Source organism: Microcebus murinus, chromosome 19 (genome assembly GCF_040939455.1).
Source record: "Microcebus murinus isolate Inina chromosome 19, M.murinus_Inina_mat1.0, whole genome shotgun sequence".
NCBI classification, from domain to species: domain Eukaryota; kingdom Metazoa; phylum Chordata; class Mammalia; order Primates; family Cheirogaleidae; genus Microcebus; species Microcebus murinus.
In genome coordinates, this window is record NC_134122.1 from 52707683 (window position 1) to 52728632 (window position 20950).

At 53.4% G+C, this 20950-nt stretch overlaps 1 protein-coding gene across 1 annotated transcript in view; it reads right to left on the minus strand.

The window, feature by feature from the left end:
• Positions 1-18721, minus strand: part of COQ8A (coenzyme Q8A) — a 36831-nt gene extending 18110 nt beyond the window's left edge. The window contains exons 1-2 of the mRNA XM_012751322.3: positions 18596-18721; positions 68-253 (exon numbers count right to left, since the gene is read on the minus strand). Coding sequence (XP_012606776.1) covers positions 68-235 — 168 coding nt within the window. The 5' untranslated portion in view covers positions 236-253; positions 18596-18721. The remainder of the gene's footprint in view (positions 1-67; positions 254-18595) is intronic.
• Positions 18722-20950: the final 2229 nt, after the last annotated feature.

Below are 20950 nucleotides of genomic sequence, written 5' to 3' on the forward strand. Positions count from 1 at the left end.
CAAGTCCAGCTCTCCGCCTGCCAGCACCCCCTCCGCGCCCCGCCACCGCCCGGCCGGGCCTCCTCACCTGCGCCCTCCCCAGGAACGCGCCGACCTGCTCCGCAGCGGTGGCCTGCAGGGCCCTGGCGGCCAGGAGGAGCTCCCCGCCGACGCCCCAGTGCTGCAGCTGGGTCTCCACAGCCGCCCGGCTCAGCTTGGCCAGGCCTCTGGCCACCATGATGGCGTCCCCCAGCATGGCAGCCTCGCTTCGGCGCTGGAAGAGAGAAGGCAGTGAGGGCAGGCTCCACACCACACCCGCCACTCCACCCCGAACCCTGGGCAGAGGCCATTTGGTTTCTCCCCTGCGCTCCCCTGCCAATCCAGGCTGACTGAGGAGAGAGGGCCTAGGGCTCAAGGGAGACCCCAGGTGAGCCCCGGCACTGCAGGGCACGAGCAGGACTAGAGACTGTGGCGTCCCTACGAGCGCACACACTGCCTCACCTGGGCCCCAAACTGCCCTGCGACACACCTGAGGCACAGAGAGGCAGGGCGCTCTGCAGCAGAACCAGACGTACTGACTCCTCGAGCAGTGCTCCTCCCTCTGGACCAAGACCATACGTTGGCGTGGGCGCATCCCACTCCCAAAGTCTCACCGCAGTGCTGCTCTGACCCAACCCACGGAGACTGGGGCCGCCGGTCCCTTCCCAGCTGCTGCCCAGTGAAGCCACTGACAGAACCACAGACCAAGGGACAGACAGATCCCCTCCCCGCCACCCCCTACCCCGCCCCAGTCAGCCACCCTCAGCTTCAGCATCCTCCAGGCCAGTGCGTGCGAGCTGCAGTCTGGACCCACAGTGCAGCTCCCAGAACAGATGTGCCACAAGCCGCCAAGGGCACGCGGCCCCGGACGGCAGCCTTGCTCTGTGCCCAAACGCTTGGCACGCCAGCTCCAAGGCACTTCTGCAGGGACAGGGCACTGCTCAGGCACAAACGCCTGCACCCTAGTCTAAGGCAGGGAGGTTGCGGAAGGCAATTATACTCTTGAAACAGACGGGAGCCGGGGAAGGGGGCTGCCCAGCCCCTCACCTGGTGCCGCTGCACACCGCGGCTCCCCTCTGCCGCCCCGCGCTGCCTGGCCAGGACCGAGGCCAGCCCCGCAGAGAGGCCAGCCCCGCAGAGCGAGCGTCTAGGACCAGGGCACAAGCACGTAAGTCAGCGGGACTGGGGCCAGCTCGCAACAGCTCCCAATGCCTCACCAGCGCGCAGGGAGGGAGGCGCGCCCACCGAGGCCGCAGAGCGGAGGGAGGGAGGGAGGCTTCTGAAGGAGACACCAGGGACAAGCAATGGCACAGGCCAGGGGACATCTGTTCAGAAGGACCATCCACGACACCACACGCCCCAGGAGTTCCCAGAAACAGGCCTGCACCTGGCTCATCTCTAAACCCAACCCAGATAACCAAGACGGGAGTCTTCCACAGCCACACGCTGGAAAGTTCCAAATACCTGATGTCCAATCCTCCTCAGAACTTCCTCCTAAAATCTATTAATATTTAATTCAGACTTTGTTTTTTGCCTTAAAACCATTAATCCTCCAGAATTTTCCATCCAAGTTATCATAACCACCTACTAAAGCTTCGGCACACACCACACCCAGTGGGCTCCCATTGGCACCCAGGCTCACCCTAGAGACTGGGCACCAGGTCCGGGGAGGAGAGATGGCCGGAGCCAGCTCCCCGGGAAGGAGGGCCTTCCGTGGGAAACAGCATCCCAGAAATATACACTTCCCTGCATACTGGGAGGAAGGACTGATTTTCTCGAAACAATAAACACAGTCTGCCAATAAATATCCGTTACTAATAAACACAGTCTGTCATTTGTGAGCAGATTAACACACAGATGCCTATTTCAACACCGCAGCTGCACTCACCTACCTTTGACAGGTGTTACTGACTTACTGTGCAGGGGCCATACCCATACCTCCCCTCACCCTACAAAGTGAACTGTGCACACCTTTGTCAACACCAGGTGCTTTTCTTTACACACAGGGTCTCACTCTGTCGCCCAGGCTAGAGTGCAGTGGTGTCATCATAGCTCACTGTGCAGCCTCAAACTCCTGGGCTCAAGCGATCCTCCCGCCTCAGCCTCCTAAGTTCCAGGGACACAGGTGTGTGCCACCACGCCCAGCTTAACAAAGAGTACTTTTCTGCAGGGGAGTCTCTGCCCTCGAAGGAGTAGAGAGGAGGGAGGGGCAACCACCACCAGAAGGAAGTATTTTTCCAGAACTTTTCTCACCTTCCATTTTCAAAAACTGGGTCTCAAAAACCCTACTTCTAATGCACCACACTCCCAACATGACTCAAAATTCAACTCCCCTGAAACCCTGCTGCAAATCCCCGCCGGGAACGCCCCCTGAACCAAGCACTTAGCTACAACTGGGAAGCAATTCCATCATGATTTTAAATGAATAAAATGAAAAGCCCCAAAACACATTTGATCCAGCACCAGGGTTTCATCTGCAAATATTAGAGCCGTCGCCATGCTCAGCCCCTCCACTCCTTCGTGTGCTGCCTGAGGTGTCCAGGGCCTCGCCTGTGAGGAACACGGAAATGGAGGTCCAGCTCCCTGCGCATCTGGGGGAGAAGCCCCCTGCAGGGCTCGGCGCCGCCTGCTCTCTCCTGAGGAGTGGAAGCTGAAAGCACCGGTGACCACACAGGGACAACGCAGGGGTGGGAGGAGACAGCCACGCGGGGAGGGCTCCACACCAGATGCAAAGTCATCCAGCCCTTCAGCACGCGCCGGCTGGCGTCTCCTCCCTGCTCTGGGCTAGTCCCTGCAGGCCCTGGGTGAGCCTGCCCTGGCCCGGGGGTTCTCAGCTGCAGTGACATGCAGACACCTCTATGGTGGGCACAGGTGCCAGGGAGACGGCCAGACGCCGAGCGAGGCCGACATGGGGACCAGACGTAGAGGAGGCAGCCGAGCGGAAGACCCCGTCTCGCAGCCTGCACACAGGCCCTAGCTCTGCCACCACCAGAAGCTGACACGGAGCGCCCTGCTCAGCCCCTTCCGTCCCTCCTCGGGAGGGAGGGCTCTGGGCAGCTCACGAGGCCCCTTTTCTGGTTCTAACGTGCCCAAGTGCTATAAAGGAAATAAATAAAAATACTGTCTAGAGAGAAAAAGAACTGTAATAATGCAGCTTCCTGATACGTGAGGACGTTTTCCCGTTGAACCTTCACTCTCTGACCTTTCCAAAAAGCTTGCAGATGCCCTCCCGTGCACGCTGGGGACCCCGGGCTCAGGGGCCCTTACCGACATGCTAGCTGGCAATCTGGGGCATGGGGCCTTCAAATCTAGTCTCCAAAACTAAAAACACCCACCAAGGGGGCCTACCTGGCCAGATACAAGATGTATCAGCAGGAAAATGAGCTGTGCTCTTTAAAAAAAACCAAACAGGCAATCCTGACAGACAGAAAGCAAACACTGTCCACTCAGGACCCACGTGGCAGAGCAAGCTTTACTCTGAGGAGTCCCACACGCACCCTAGTCGCCCCTCACAGCCAGAACTCGCCACCTGGCACTCGTCTCCTCTAGGACAGCAGGCCAGGACCACGAGCGGACTGCCGCGCAGTTGTTCAAGCCCCTTCGTAACTACAGAGAGTTGCGGCGCGGACCAGCCCCTGCCCACGCAAGGCAGCGGCGTCTGCATCTCCAAAAGCTAAGGGCCCACCCCCTCTGGTCTCCTCCTAGTCACACCCGCCACTGAAGCCATGGGGGCTGGTATAAGAACTCAAAAGCAATGGCCCAGAAAAAGCAAGTGGCCCAGAAAGCCCTTTGTCCAGGGGAGTGTGTGAAGTGGGACAGATCCAGCCATCTGCTGCAAGCCTAGCACCCCCACATCCCACAGGCCCCTCAAGCTCAGCATGTTCCAAACTGACCTCACCCTCCTACCCGCCCAGGGTTCCCACGCTGAGGGATGCTGCTACCAGCTGCCCTAGACCATCTGATGCTCCCACCTGGGCAATGCAACAGCCCCAACTGCCACTGGGCCCCCAGCCCCGCTCCTGTGACGCATTCCCGAGGCCGCTCTCAGAGCCGTCACTTTAGAAGGAACAATCCTGGCCAGGCTCAGTGGCTCACACCTGTAATCCTAGCACTCTGGGAAGCCAAGGCGGGAGGACAGCATGACGCCAGGAGTTCAAGACCAGCCTGGGCAACATAGCAAGACCCTGTCTCTACAAAAAAGAAAAATGAAAAATTAGCCAGGCATGGTGGCACATGCTTGTAGTCCCAGCTACTTGGGAGACTGAGGCATGAGGATCTCTTGAGTGCAGAAGTTGGAGGCTGCAGTGAGCTATGGTGACACAACTGCACTCTAGCCTAGTGACAGAATGAGACCCTATCTCAAAACAATAAAAATTAAATAAAAGGAAAATCCTTTCATATCACTCCCAGGCATTATGCCTTCTCCAAGAGCCCTAAGGGACTGAAAGAACCTTCATGACCTAGCTCTTTCTTGCCCCCCAGCCCTACACTTGCCACCTTCTCCCCACTGACTTTGTGTTCCGGCCAGGCCACCCCATTCCTGGAACCCAGAGAGGTTTCTTCCGGCAGGCCTGTGCACACGGCACCGCCCTCTCTTCCTCATGGGTCTTCGAGCACACATCACCTCTTCTGGGAAGCCTTCCCCAACACGGTCCCAGCACCCTGATCTGCCTGTGTAAACTGTCCCTCTCCCCAGACCAGGTGTCAGCAACAGGACAAGAACCACATCTGAATCCCCTCTGTCTCTCCAGTGCCGACCACAGTGCTCAGGACACAGCAGACAGGTAAAAAATTATTTGTTAAATGACATGAACTCAGCTGGTCCCTCCAAGGTTTGAGAAAGCCTGCCATTCCCAGACCTGCCTCACACCTGCTCACTGCTTTTAATCTGCATGCAGACTCAAGGCCTCTTAGGATGCTGGTCTGAGGAGTGGCTCTCAAGCTGTTGTGTGCACCCGAATCACCCCAAGACTAGTTAAAACACAGACTGCTGAGCCACAGCCCCGGAATCCCTGATTCTGTAGGTCTGTCTGGGGTGGGGTCTGGAATCTGAATCTGTAACAAGTTCCCAGGTACTGCTGACACTGCTGGTCCCAGGACCTCACGTTAAGAACCCCAGTCCTGGAGGAAGAGAGGGCAAGGGAGCCCACGTGTAAGGCCAGGCAGGAAGTCTCAACCAAGACCCCTTCCTAGAGTCTCCACCTGCCACTCTCTCCCAAAAAGTCTGGCTTTGCCCTTAAGCAGAAATCTTCCACCCCGCCCCTTCCTGTTCCATTATTCCTTCAAGAAACTGAAAAAAGAGATCAAAAGCAAATGAGCTTAAAGACAATTGCCCACAGTGCCAGCCCCAGGGGCTGTCAAGCCCTTTCATGATCTCTGGGAGGCCTTGGGGGCAGGCGAGTGGCCTTCTGCCCCCGTCCCAGCCAAGAACAGTCTTTTGCTTTGGGCACAAATATTCCCAATTTCTAGCCTCCCTGAGCACAAAAACGTTCCTTTACATCCTTGAAAATTTTCCCTTTTTTTCACTCTGAAAAAAGAAACAATTGACTATCTCCTCCAAGGACTCAAAAGAATGTATGTGTCAGTGAAAAGACTTAAACTTCCAAACCCAAATCCATGAATCTGTGTAGATCTGGCCTTTACCTCAGCCTTTAAAATCACACACAGGGACCATAACTCAAATCTCAGGCAACTTCAGGCTTCGTCTAGCTCGGCCCAGCCTGGGGGCTCTGTCAGCGGTCCCAGTCCGCAATGTCCTCCTCCCGGGCTATGGATTTTCAAAGGCAACTGAATGCATGAGAAAGAACCCAGGGGAAGAGAAGGAGAGAAACAGCCTGCACCCTTCCCCTGGCGGCTAGGCCTGCTGAGCTGAAGAGGTGCCCAGGTGGCCATCTTCCACGGAGGTCCCTTGCCCCTCCTCCGCCCCAGGCCAGTCTGCCCGACTGTATTTCCTTAACAATGGGTGTGCGTGGTAATTCAGCCTCAAGAGTGTAAAACCGCTGTCTGAGCATGGTTGGCAGAACAGAGGTACACCCACAGGAGGGAAGCTAGACCGCTATTTGACGTGACACCGTGAGAGGTCTTTAGCGACAAATAAGAAAGTGTATTATATATTCCCACGTGAAAAAAAGCAGGTCAAAAACAGTGTTGTTCACCCTTCCTTTAGCAGGGCGGGAGGAGGGGGGAGGGGGAGGGAGGAGGGATGAAGGAGAGAGCACAGGTGGGGGATGGCAGATGCACTTCACAGTCCGCATTCCTTTAAGTTTTCGGAAGTTTTCTACAAAGAACATGTATGACTTTTACAACAGAAAATAAATTCTATAAAAATAATCTTAAATATCTTTTGTTAAAATAAGAAAAGCTAAGCAAGGGCACTAATGTGTCATCTGTAAAACCCGTTCCCACGCTGTAAGCGCGTGTCCGGGGCAGGAGGGCAGCGGGCCAGGCGCAGCAGAGCGCGGTAAGTAACGCTTCTCCCTGCCCTCGTGCCACCGCTGCCCTTCATCAGTGGACAACTGCGGCTGACAGGCCGCCAGGCAGAGAGGACACGGCCACCCACTGCGGGGAAGAGGCTCGCCATTCTTCTCAGGACAGTGGCGAGAAAACCACTCGGCACAGGCCGCTGCCGCCTGCCCTCCCCAGTGCCCGCCCCAGCGCTGAAGATGGAAATAATCAACGGTGCCTACCTCCCCCCACAAAACCAAGAAGCTAATCTAGAATTACGTAGTAAGTGAAGTGACCACATTTTCTGGACCAAAAATTAAGACACATAATATGACTAGTGTCCTTCTAGGGCAGGGGCAGCAAACCACAGCTCTCGGGCCCAGTGCAGTCCTGCTGCCTGTTTGTAATAAAGCTTACCCGGAGCACGGCCGGCGCACTCGCCCATGTGCGCCCTGTCCACGGCTGCTGCTTTTTGGCCACGAGAGCCGAGTGCAGGAATTGCAAGAGACGTATGGCTCACAAAGCCTAAAACATTCACTATCTGTCAACCCCTATTCTAGGGCAATGGAGTAAAATATAACGACAACTGTCCCAGGAAATCTGGAAGGTCAGCAGAGTTGGATGAGAATAGCCCAGCACGGCTGGGGTGGGGCGCGCTCTGCCCTGCCGAGACAGACTCGGAGCTGCTCGAGAAGGGCTCTGTTTGGGCCACACTTCACTGGAATACCCGGGGCAGGGCGGCTTCTAAGCGCTGCTTGTGAAGGGGTCAGGCCTGGGGGTGCGAGAGGGTGTCAGAGGCCTACTTCCTGTCCATCTGCCCCTCCTCCTGCTGTCTCAAGAGGCTCACAGCCATAACTACTGTTGCAGGACAGGGGTGTACACGGTGCCTCCACCTGCAGCCCGCAGAGCCCTCTTGCCCGGGGGTGGCCCCTGGCGAGCCACACAGGCTGGCCTGTCCGCCCGGTGGAGGGCTGCACTCCTGCCTGCCACCCCCACCCAGGCCTGCACCGCAGCCCTGGGACAGCCCAGGAGTCGCGCCTTGCAAGGGAAGGGGTTTCCAGGCCTCGGGGTGTCTTCTAGGCTAAGGACTCCACATTCCCTTGAAAGCTACTTCTGGACTACTGGGTTTTTTCTTGAAACTGTTTACGAACACACACCAGAGCCTGCTGAGCAGCAGACACTCGACACACTCCCTGACAAATGTAACCAAGTCCCCAGATGTTTGTATTTATTTATTTTTTTTTTTTTTTGAGACAGAGTCTCACTCTGTTGCCCAGGCTAGAGTGAGTGCCGTGGCATCACCCAGCTCACAGCAACCTCAAACTCCTGGGCTCAAGCGATCCTCCTGCCTCAGCCTCCCGAGTAGCTGGGACTACAGGCATGTGCCACCATGCCCGGCTAATTTTTCCTATATATTTTTAGTTGTCCAGCTAGTTTCTTTCTATTTTTTTTTCAGTAGAGACAGGTTCTCGCTCTTGCTCAGGCTGGTCTTGAACTCCTGAGCTCAAATGATCCGCCTGCCTCAGCCTCCTTGAGAAGTGAACCAGCACACCACAACGATGGTAACTAGAGCTGCTTTTATTGACAGTGTAGTATACACCGGGCTCTGTGCTCAGTGTTCTACTTAGCACAGAGATGGATATCTCAGTCGTTTTTGTTTATTTTTTTAGACACAGGGTCTCACTCTGTCACCCAGGCTGGAGTGCAGTAGCCCTGTCATAGCTCACTGTAACCTCCCAACTCCTGGGCTCAAGGGATCCTCCTGCCTCAGCCTCCCGAGTAGCTGGGACTACAGGCATGCGCCACCATGCCCGGCTATTTCTAAACATATTTTTGTAGGGATGGGATTTTACTATGTTGCCCAGGTTGGTCTCGAACTCCTGGCCTTGAATGAGCCTCCTGCTTCCGCCTCCCAAAGCACTGGATTACAGGTATGGGCCACTTCGCCCAGTCTGATTTTTTAAAGGTACCATTATTATGCCCATTCTACAGATGAGGGAGCTAAGGCACAGAGAGGTTAAGTAATATGCCTAAAGTCACACTGCAGCCACCATGGTTCAGGAACTACGCAACCAATTTAACAGGTAAGAGGAGAAAACAAGCAAAAGAGTATGTTTTTGACGTCCCAGACTATAAGCCTCCATTCTCCACCCACTGGGAGGTTAAGCCACTCTTAGGGTTCCCAGAGCGTGTCATCCCGTGGTGGGTAGTGCGTGGGGTGGGATGACACGAAAGCGGCAGAAAGCAGAGTTCCAGCTTCTGATGACAGCCCAGGGAGGGACTCGACTCGTGAACAGACCTGCAGGGCCCAGTGCTCCAAAGCGCAGGCAGGCAACACCTGAGGGTCCCAGGCATCCCCTCCTCCCTCTGGTGAGAAAATGCAACCCATCACACAAGGCTTTTAGGTGCCAACTAGCCAAGCATAGGGTCCTCACGGCAATCTTGTTTTCCAACTAAAATCCCACTAAAGTTTTCTCCTTAAAATAGTTAAATATATTTGGCTCAGGAAGTGATACCGGCAACATGGTAAAGATGCTGTGAGGTTAGGCAACCTGGGTTCGAATCCTGACTCTATCACTGACTTGCTAGCGCGATCTAAGTCATGTAAGCTTATCCTTGCGCCTCAGTTTCCTCATCTGTTCTTGGAAAGGATTAGATAATCCATATAACAGCATTTAAAGCATACATTTAAAGTTCAGACTTGGTGACACCAGCGGGAGCATGAATGAGATTTTCTATTTATATCCCAGCCCTCCCTGCTGGGTACAGTATCACATCCGAGCCAGGGAGGCAGGCTGGGCTGCGGGAGGCAGTCTCGCCTGTCTCAGGCCCAGGGAGGTTTATCCAGCACTGTGGTGCGAGGCGTCATTTGGGAGAGGTGATCCAGCATGCTGGCAGGCTGCCTGGAAACAAGTGGGGCAAAAATATCTGCTGATATTCCTTACCACTCTTTTTTTTTTAAATAGAGACTGGGTCTCACTCTGTCACCCGGGCTGCAGGCTGGAGTACAGTGGTGTGATCCTAGCTCACTGTAGCCTCAAACTCCTGGGCTTATGTGATCTCTGGCCTCAGCCTCCCAAGTAGCTGGGACTACAGGTGCACGCACCACCATGCCCGGCTAATCTTTGTAGAGACACAGACTTGCTCAGGCTGGTCTCAAACTCCTGGATTCAAGTGATCCTCCCACCTTGGCCTCCCAAAGTGCTAGAATTACAGGCATGAGCCACCGTGCCAGTCCTTACCACAGTTAAAAGGAGAAAACAGCAGGGGAGGCTTATGCTCAGGCATTTTCTGGGGGGAAGAGTGGGAGGAAAACCCCTCTGACTCCCACAGCTCCCCGCCTCCAAGCCAGGAACACTGATCCACTTTCATCATGCTAACTCCTGAGCTGGCTTCTTCACTGCCTGCCGAAGTCCAACTCCTGAGCCCGAGCTTCCAGGTCTCCAAATCATGCCCCAGCCTCCTTTCCAGACTCCACCTACTCCTGTGCGGCGTGAGCGAGCTCCAACCCGAGCCCCTACTCTCCCAGGCAGGCAGGCCCGCCCTCCACCTCTGCACATCTGGACACCCACATGTCGGCCACACAGCTGGTCCTCAGGGCTAGGAATCAGTGTCCCCCCACCCTGACCAGCTGGGCTATTCCGGGCCACTCCCGAACCATCTCTGACCTGTTTCCTCACCTGGAAATGACGGTATGAATTCTCATGTCCAGTCTAAACATAGGGGTGGAGGTACTTTGAAATGTATGCAAGTGCCACATGAATGTAAGAGCACATTCCTATTCTGGGCCTAACTTGACTCTCGGTTGTTCTGTCTTTAAGTCTTCTATCAGCTGATCTAAATCTTCCAGTGCTAGTCAGATTCGACCCTGTTTCATTATCTTCATGCACACAGATGTCTTTTCTGTCCAAACTATTAATACAAGCTCCTTGTGGGGAGGCTCTTGTCTCAGACACCTCCGACTCCTTCCCACCCACCCCACACACAGACTGACCCCGACACACACATCACAGGTGTTAACTGAACTCGCAAAACCACTGTCACACAGGAAGGTGAATAAGGACCCCTGGAGTTGAGGTTGAGGGGTTTCTTTTCACGTGAAATCAGGCATTTAGAAGGCTGTCTTTAAAGCTGGCCAAAATACTGTGGGTGGCTGTAGCAGGTTGAATAATGGCACCCCAAAGATGTCCGTGCCCCAATCCCTGGAACCTGTGAATATGTGACCTGCACATGGGACGCTGCAGCTGTGATGACATTAAGGCTCCTGAGATGGGGGATTCTCCAGGGGGCCCAGGGTAACCACAGGGTCCATGTAAGAGGAAGGCAGGAGGGCAGAGTCAGGAGATGAGGATAGAGGCTGAGGGTGGAATGATGGAGTTGTGAAGAAGAGGCCCCCAGCCAAAGAGCCTGGGCAACCTCTAGAGGCTAGAAAGATGAGGGGGGCCTCTGCCCTTGAGCCTCCAGAAGGAACCAGCCCTGCTGACACCTGCGATTCTAGCACTCTGAGCCCAGGAGCTAAAGGTTGCTGTGAGCTACGCTGATGTCATGGCACTCTAGTCCAGGCAACATAGCAAGACTCTGTCTCAAAAAAAATAATAATAATAATTCTCACCTTCAGAACTTAAGGCAATAAATCTATGTTGTTTTAAGCCACTAGTTTGTGGTACTTTGTACAGCAGCAATAGGAAATGAATAGATTGGCTGTTTTTTAAAAAGGCAAATTGTTAGGGGAGAGGGGCTGTATTCTAGAATAATTTGCAGACTATTCTTATAAAATAACTTAGTTTGGTCACTCCACAAATGGTACTGAGTTCTAACTAAGCCCCAGGCACAAGCTAAGGTGATGGACAACTCCAGGCACAGCTCAAAACATACTCTTGATGGCAGAGTCCTGTCGGCTTTCCCTATAAACGTGCCCTGTTCTTCTACAAGCCTCTCTCCCAGGGTCGGTGCAACGTTCAAGCCATTATTGAGCCCCTGTGACGTGCCGGGCACCACAGGTTTTATATTCTTAATCTTTCAAAACACTTTAACTTCAGAGTTAGTATTTCAATGAAAGTTAGTATTTCAATAATAACAATAGCTACCATTTATTAGTACCCTCCTGTGTGCCTGTCACTTTTTTGTTGTTTTTTTGTTTTGTTTTGTTTTGTTTTGTTTTTTTGAGACAGGATCTCACTCTGTTGCCCAACCTGGAGTGCAGTGGATTTATCACATTTCATTGCAACCTCTAACCCCTGGGCTCAAGTGATCCTCTCGCCTCAGCCTCCCAAAGTGCTGGGATTATATGTGTGAGCCACTGAGCTCAGCGTGCCTGTCACATTACATTACGTCTAATCCGTACGACAACCTAGTGAGCTATTATCCTCCCCACTCACTGACGGGATGATTAATGCTTATCAAAGTTAAGAATCTAGCCGGGCGCGGTGGCTCACGCCTGTAATCCTAGCACTCTGGGAGGCCGAGGCGGGCGGATTGCTCGAGGTCTGGAGTTCGAAAGCAGCCTGAGCAAGAGTAAGACCCCGTCTTTACTATAAATAGAAAGAAATTAATTGGCCAACTAATATATATAGAAAATTAGCCGGGCATGGTGGCGCATGCCTGTAGTCCCAGCTACTCGGGAGGCTGAGGCAGCAGGATTGCTTGAGCCCAGGAGTTTGGGGTTGCTGTGAGCTAGGCTGACGCCACGGCACTCACTCTAGGCTGGTCAACAAGCGAGACTCTGTCTCCAAAAAAAAAAAAAAAAAAAAAAGTTAAGAAATCTGCTCTAAGTTCCAAAGCTGCCAGATGCTGGACCATCTGTACCTGACCCCAGGACCTCTTCTTATTGCCTAGGAAGCTGGAAGACAGCAGATAAGAAACCTGCCCCAAATCAATAACTTTTTTTTTTTTAGTCAATAGTCACTCACCAGGAGATAGAACCAAGGTTCACACCTGAACACTCTGTCCACCTGGTTGGAGAAAATTATGAGTCATATAAATCCTGGAGCCAGCTGGGCTCTCAAAGGCCAGCTGGTCAAACTCTCCACTCCGGAAATTTCCTCCGCCACCAGGGCTGAGGGCGTCATACTTCTTACCAGCGATCCCACCTAGTAAAGGCAAAGCTTGGTTCTGGAGCCAATTTGGCATTAGACACAAATGGGAGAAAGAGGCAGAAGCCCACACTGAAGACCACCTCTGAGCATGCAAGAGCAAGGAGGAGCCCCTGGGCCCTCAGTCTTGCCACGTTGACACCCAGCACCGGCCTTCATTGGCATCACCTCCACATGCCACAGGCAGGTATGGACACGTGCACACATCACTGGAAAGAGGTAAATTAACATGCTCTACCACTGAGGTTACATGTGACCCTTTGGCACCACATGTTTATGCAAAACCCCAACAGCTTTTAAAACCAGTGAGTTAACCCAGACAAGGGACAACGCTAGACAGACAACTACACGCACAAAGAGAAATGACAGGTGACAACAGGCCCAGGAGAAATGGCTGTCGCCTTGCTGATCTCCATTCTCCCCAGCCCACAGAGCTGAGGCTGTGGGCCCCCAGGACCTTCACCGTGGGCCCCAAGGCTGCTCTGCACTTTACCTCCCAGCACCTCCCTCCACGCCCCACGCTTCAGCCAGGACAGACTTCCCCCAACACACACACACACACGCATGCACGCATACACACATGCACGCACGCACGCACGCACACACACACGCACGCATACACACATGCACGCACACACACACACGCACAGGCACAGGTTGTTTCACTTCCATATCCTGCTCCCTCCTCCTCCTGGAATACTCTTTCCCCTGCTGGAATCTCACCCACACTGCAGACTTTAAACCCCTGGTATTCAAATCACCTCCTCTCCTCCAATCTCCCGCATCTCTTAATGGCCTCAGGTCACTTCCGTATGACTCTTTCTGTACCTGTCCCATCGCCCTCACCACATGGTAAGCTCCTAGAGAGTGAAGACCGCTCTTTCCCAGTTCTGTAGTCCCCATGGGGTCTGGCACTGTGTCTCGTGCACGTCAGGAGTTTAATACCCGTATGAGTCACTGAGGCAGGGGCCCAGGCACCAAGGGTGTTCCTAGCTTGCCAAGCTCCCTCATCTACAGCCCAGGGCCGAAGGGACAACCAGGGGTGCAGAGCTGAGCACCAGGGAAACCTGAACCCCCACAGCATGTCCTGGCGGCAGTGGCAGTGGCAACACTCACTCCTTAAAGAGTAAATTTTATAGGAGCAAAGCCAGGTGAGTTTCCAGCCAGCTCCATGATCCTGCTCATGGTGGGCACACAGACAGGGGGAGGAAGAACAGGGGTGCCATTGCCTCTAGTGCTTCCTCTGTTGCACCCCACTGCTTGTCAGTAGAGGGAGAAAAAGACAGCAGGCAGTGGTTCCTGCAAAGGCCATTGTGCCCTGCCCATTACCAGGGAGCAAGCGCTACAAGCTTATTTTTCAATCTCAGAAAGATTAGAGATGTTTGCTCAAGCACCTGTCAAACAGTAACTTACTGGGCAATCTACTCTTAACTTTTACCCTCCTCTGAGCCAGTACTGGTGCCAAACACAAAATGTGCCAGCCAGGAAACAAGCACTGGGCTTGACCCCGGCTCTGAGCTTTAACTTAATGTTTCTTTTCACATGAACAGAGCCGATGGCCTCACGTCCAGCACCCAGCCCAGCAGATGGCACTGATGCTGCCACCAGGTCCTCTAGTTCCCGGACGCCACATATGTGATGAGGGCTGACAGGGAGGACACCAACCACGTGTGACCTTGGGCACACCAGTTCTCCTTTTGGGCCTGTGTTTCCTCCTTTCCTCGTGTATGCATGAGGTGACAGGCCTGGATGATCTCTAGTTCCCAGACATTAGACAGGGCCATTTGACCCTGGAGCACAGAGTCGACAAGGTGAGCACACCACAGGGCTGTTCTGAAAATTGGGATTTAATAGGGTCTGGAAAGAATAACTCTCAAAAAAATTTGAATACTGATCCTTCTAGGCTTTCTATGAAAATAGCAAGAGATGGAAGACAGACTCCCCCCCTTTGCCTCACAAAGGCAGAGAGGTTGAAAGCCTACAGCCTCCCTCTCAGGAAACACACTTCTGGAAAAATCCAGTTGCTGGTGCAGAGGTAGGGAGAGGAAAAGGGACTGGCCCTTTCCACACAACCAGGAGCACCTCCCGGCCTCCCTTCTGCCTGGGCACGCACGCGCGCACACACACACACACACTCCTTCACTCACTCCTACGGGGAACAACCACCTCCTCCCAGGACCCTGAGGTTACCTAAGACCCTTCAAGCCCCACACCCTACCTGTCCCTCCCATATTAATAGAGGGCCTAATTCCCTCTATAGCAGACCTCTGTTTCCCCCCAAATGGAGGCACTCGGATGTGAGCACCCACAAATTCTTGGCCCCACCTCTCAAACTCTTCCCCAGCCTCTCCTCCCAGTCCCATCTCCTCCCAACCGACTGTCCCCCTCCTTCCTTCACAAGGACCTTGCCCCGACCTGTTTTTTCTTTAGCCTTTGATCTCTCCTTTCACAAAAATCTTCCCCCTCAAGCCCACAAGCCCACCCTCAGCTCTCCTGCTGGCCCTGCTTCCCTCAACCTATTGACGCGGCCAACATGGTCTCCCGAGGATGGGGCGCACTTGCCTCTTTCCTGCTCCCTCAGCACAGGATGTCTGGCCTCTCTGTGACAGTTGATGGCTCAAGCCAAGGACCTCCTCAGCCCGACCCACCACCACCCTGCCAGCCCACACACTCCCCTCTCCCCGCTCCTCTCTCCTTATCTTCCCTCACCTACTCCATGGTGTGGAGCTCCCAGCCCATCCTCAACCCCCTGCCTCCCTGCTATCTGCTCTGTCTCCTGGGCTGCTTCGGCCTCTCCACTCTCCTGCCAGGCAGGACCTCTCAACCACCTAAGCCGTTTCTAGAACAGACCAAGTTACACACATATATACCCCATCAAAGGCCCATGGGCAACTCTAAAGGGGCTCAGGGGACTGTCAGAGGGTGATGGAATTGTTTCATATCTTGATTGTGGTAGGAGTTACATGACCACATGCTTTGGTCAAACTGCAAAACTGCACATCAAAAAGGGTAGATTTATGTACACAAATTATCTTAATAAAAAAGTATGGAAAAAATTGTCCCACAGGCACCTTAACCCCATTATATCTAAAACTAACATCACCGGCTTTTCCACAACCAGCTTTTCCTCATCTTAATGTTATTTTCAGTTATAACACCATATTCCTGCTCCTACCTCCACTGGAAATCTCAGCCTTGTATCCAACCAGTTAGTTAGTCTAGAAATTCTACCTGCAAAGTCTCTTGAATCTATGCCTTGAGTAAGGGGACTCAGACCACTCTCATTTCTCATAAACCACCTCCCTAGGCCGCCACTCCTCCCACAAATGCATTTCCAGAAAGAGCAGGACCCCTGAACTCCCCCACTCCTACCAGCTCCCCTTTCCACTGGCTCTCCCAAGGTCCTGGCTGTTATTTAACAGGAATGCCGGAACAATTTCCACACGCCACTGTCAAATCAAGACAACTCTCTATTTAAATATTCCTGTCTAATTTTGCACACAGCTCCTGTTTCAACTGACAAAGATAATGACTCAGTGTCCACGGTTCTGGATGGAAAACTATCCTGCCAAGTTTTGAGCTTCACAATAATAGCCTTCTTTAAACTTCTTTGAGAAAGGAGCAGGGACCTTCTCTCCTGATCCTTTTCTACAGGCAACAAAGGGCACCCAAAAGACCCCCTCACTGACCAAGGAGTGTTCCAGGAAAATCCTGACATATCCCCACAGGATCAATTAACGACAAGAAAGGGAAATGTATAGTATAGCCGTGGGATGTTTTTCCTTGCCTTGTGCAATAATCACTGTTTCTTGACTTTTCTGCATGCCCATCAGTTTGGGGCATAAATTCTGGATTACACTGAAGGCAAAATCTAGACTCAGAAGTACAGCCTTTCTCTGCACACACAAAAAGAGATTCTTTGGTGAATAAGTTGACCAAAGGAAAAAGAAAAAGGCTCACTCTCTTTGACACTGACACTTCAAACAACTATAAAAGAACTACACAAATTATACATATGTCCATGCTGCACCACCACCCTCCTGGAGGGGCAGAGAGTACATGCAAATGTACACACATGTATGTTTAAAATGCAGCCAGATGCCTGCTCCCTGCAGACGCAGGCCTGGCCCCCTCCCATATCATATGACACGGAAGATGTCTGAGCAAAAAGTAAGGATGAATAAAACATCACCTTGGAAAAGCTAACGGTGGATAACTGAATTGGCCTTTCTGCTAGCATTCAGACAGCTTAAACTTGTCTGTTCATTATTTGTATTTAAAAACTGGCCCGTAGTCATTTCATGTGTAAATCCCAAAGTCTTGCAATGTCCCCTGGACAGACACTACCAGTCTTCTACTTCTTCAGCACACCCGACCCAGCCAGTCACTGCCACACATCCAGTAGGCACAGTAAATGCCCTTGGGGTGCTACCTCCTATCTCTTTACTGATAGGTTTTGCCTCTGCCCCAGGTGCACAGGTGGGGTCTCCTTTAAAGCCCAAACTATACAGCTTTTACCACTAGGTGAGGGCAGAGGGCACAACACTACCTCTGCCTACCCAGAGGGGTCCCTGGCAGCATGGGTGACCCTCTTTAGATTCTAACCTTGGTGGTTCTCAACCAAGGGTGATTGTGCCCTCTAGGGAACATGTGGCAATATCTGGAGACATTTCTGATTGTCACAACAGCAGGTGGGGGGTGGAATGTCACAACAGCAAGTGGTACTAATTTAGTGGCTAGAAGCCTGTGATACTGCTACACATCCTACTGGTTGTTTAGGTCCCCTAAAACAAGGAATTATGGGTCCAAAATATCAACAGCCAGAGGTTGACAAACCCTGTCTTAGGTGACACACTGGCTGAGGGAGGTGCACAGAATGCCCAGTTCACTTTTCCTTTCAAAAGCCTGAAGTTAGGCCAAAAGTCCTAACAATTCTGCTCTGTCTGCACTATTTGCAAGGCTGAACAAAACACTCAGAGTCATCACCTGAGTCTTAAAAATGCTGCTCCCGTGACCCACCAGCCCCCAGTTTTGTCTCTTCTCAGAAAGGCCCTCCTCAAAAGAGGTGGTCTCCCAACAACCTTCCTGCCAGGATGACTCAATCATCTATGGCATCACAACTGGCAGACTGGCATCAATGCATCTTCAAATCCTTTGGCAAGGAGGGTAGGTCTGGCATGACCAGCTAGCTCCTCAGTCCTGTCACGTAGACCCAAGACCCAAGTTTTTCTACAGGCTGCAGGCTGAACCCAGGCTGGGAGGCTACACACAAGCTTCTCGCCCTTCAGGAAGCCGATATCACTCACCCAAATGTCCCAACACCCAGACCTGCCCCTGCCCCCATCACCCAACGCACATAGGAGAACTGGCCTAGGTTTGGCAGAAGGGGCTGTTGCCCCTGTGCCATGAGTGGGAATGAGCCAGGGAAGGGTTCAAATTTAGGGGGGTAAGCCCAAACCACTCACAAGACCCCAGTGTTTGAAGGAGGAAGGGCCAAGGAAAAGCAAATGGAGGAAAGGACCAAAAAGGGTCCCCTTTCCCAGGTTCATCCAAAATCCAACAGCTGGTGCCAGCTAAGCAAGTCAAAGTTCTTACACAAACCTGCAACCTGAGACAGTTAGAACCCCAAGACACAGTGTAAGGGGGTCTGGGAGTGAAGAAAAATATTATGATGAGAAAGCGAGACAGGAAAGCTGTACTGGCGACCAAGAGGCACAGGCAGCGGGCGGCCGGGCAGCGGGACTCCCGGGCACGTTCTAGGGACCCACGGCTCCGCATGCGGCCCTCGTCCCCGCCCCGAAGCAGGACCGGCAGGCTGCGGTGGGCATGGGGGTGGGAGACGGCTGCAGAGCCCCGACCCTGCACCTGAGACGCCCACCGCGCCCGACCCCGCGGAGCGCCGGGGAAACTCGCCAAGAGGAAGCCGCGCTGTCACTGGAGGAGGATGCAAGAAGGACCCAGGCGGGGGTTGAGCCCAGCTCTGGCCGCATCCAGACGGCGCCCTGGCACGCGGCAGGCAGGCAGGCAGGCAGCAGCCTTACCTCGCTGCAGGAAGCTGGGAGCCGCGGTCACCTTCCAGCCGCCTCCGCGCGCTCGCCGCTGCGCAGACGCCCGGCACGCGCTCCAGATCTGTTTACTAACTCGCCCGCGCCCGGGGAGGCCCCGAGCTGGCGACCCGCCTCCGGGCTGCTCCCATTGGCTGCGCCGCCGTCGCTGGCCGAACGCCGCGCGGCGTGTGGGAGCGTGCTCGGCTCGTGCGCCCAGCCATCAGCCAATCGAGACCGAGGGCGGAGCGAGAGGAGCCAATAGGAGGCCGCTCTGGCGGGCAGGGTGCCTCCTGTTCTTCCCTTCCTCACCTGCCCGCTGCCTTTTCCCCTCGTTGGGCTAGCGGGGCTGGAGGCCGCGCTGTGGGGTTTGTTGCCCGCGCGCCTGCGCCTTGAGAACCGGCCCTTTTTCGCGGCGACCAGGCGTGCGCGGCCGCAATGTTCTGCAGTCTGCCAGTCGCCTGCTTGCGGGTGGTCGCCGGGCCTCTGCGCGGGCCTGGAGGAGAGGCCGTGGGCCGAACAGACAGGACGTCAGAGGCGCGGAGGGTGTCGCCGCTGAGGGCGGGGCGAGGTCCGCTTTTTGCGCCCCTCTGCACAGCGAGGGCCCCTTTCCCAGTTTCCACAGAAAGCACTCAGCGAGGGAGGGCGCGGCGGGCAGGCCGGAGGCACTTCCACCTCCTACGTTATCCCGCCGTCTCCTCGGGCCAGTGGCGTTTGCTCTGTGGAGAGCCGTCCTCAAACCGGAAGCTCTGCTGCCCGCGCTCCCAAGCTGGGCGCCCCGGGCGGTGGCGGAGCTCGGGTGGAGGGTGCGGAGATAAGGGCCCCGAGTCGTCTGTCCTCGCCGAGTCTGCGTGGGACCGCAGGTGCGGGACAGCCAGCGCGCGGGAAGAGGAAGCGCCGCCTCCGGCGAGCGGATTGCCCCGTCACTCCGCTGCTTATCGAGAGGAGTGTTGGAGTCAAGGTCTGCGGGCAGTTTCCACGGATGGTTCCTGAACCATCTGCAGCTCTGGCCGAGGCTGTTAGTGGTTCTGTGGAAAAGAACGATTGAGTTTTTCATAAAATGAAATATTCAAGCTAAAGGACTGTTCTTTATTCTGAGACTCTTTTGGGAGGGGGTAGGCCCACTTAACGTCATTGGAAGTTGTTTATTTTACTATTATTACTTGGAAGAATTTAAAGTTAGCTGTCCTATGTTGATGTCTAAAAGTCAGGAAGAGGGGTAAATTACAGTAATGAAATCTAGAAGTGGACCTAACTGAACAGTTCCTCATTGATCACTTGGAGCTTGTCTTCCCAGAGATCTGACCTGACCTGAGGCAGCCGTACTCCCCAAAGAACAGAATTCAAAGTGTGTGATGTGGGTGAGCACAGTGGTGACCTCCGAGACAGAATCCCTTCTTCCTGGGGCCAGGGGAGGGCTTTCTTCCGAGGAGAAAGGAGGCTGCGCTTTGTGGCTTCTCTGGCTGGGTACCTGTGTGCTGCTGGGCGCTCCTCTCTCTCTCTGCACAGACCTTCACACACCCTCCCCACAGTCCAAATTCTGCCTCCCCATCCTCTCCACACTAAATACAAAGTAAATTTTAAGGGAAAATTATTTTGACTGAAGTTTCAAGGAACTCAAGTCCCCAAATAGTACAGGACTAACTCGCCTTCATTAGGTAAACTGGTCCCTTTTACCACACAGGAGAAAAGGCTCAAATCCCAAGGCCTTTCAAGGGTGGCCATTGCTCCCTTCTGCAGTAACTGATCCCCTATACTGCCTGCGTTCCTCCAAGCCCTCCCAGCCTAGTGAACCCCACCACGGCCCATGGGATAGTGAAGTTATCCCTTCCTGTATCTTACAAACCCTCTGCCCAGTGAGACTTCAGTTGGATGAGGGTGTCATTGTCATCAGCTCTTACTTCCCCTAAAACTGCTCACCAGTGACCGTGTTGCCAAGTCAAGTGGTAAATTAAATTCTCAGATCTCATCTTAAACTATCAGCCACTTTTGACATAATTTCCTTCTAAATGGTTGCCCTGGGGATTACAATTAACGTTCTGGTTTGGATTAATACTAACTTAATTTCAACAATATTATAAAAGTTTTGCTCCTATATAGCTCCATTCTTCCTCCTCCTTTGTGCTGTAATTGTCATACAAATTACATTTTATCCATTGTATGCCCATCACCATGGATTTATAATTATTGCATATTTATACTGCCTTTTATATTTACCTTTGAGGTTTCCTTTACCAGTATTCTTTATTTCATGTGAATTTGAGTTACTGCCTGGTGTCCTTTCATTTCAGCCCGAAGGGCACCTTTTATTTCTAACAGGGAAGAAATGCATTTGGGGATGTGTTAAATATC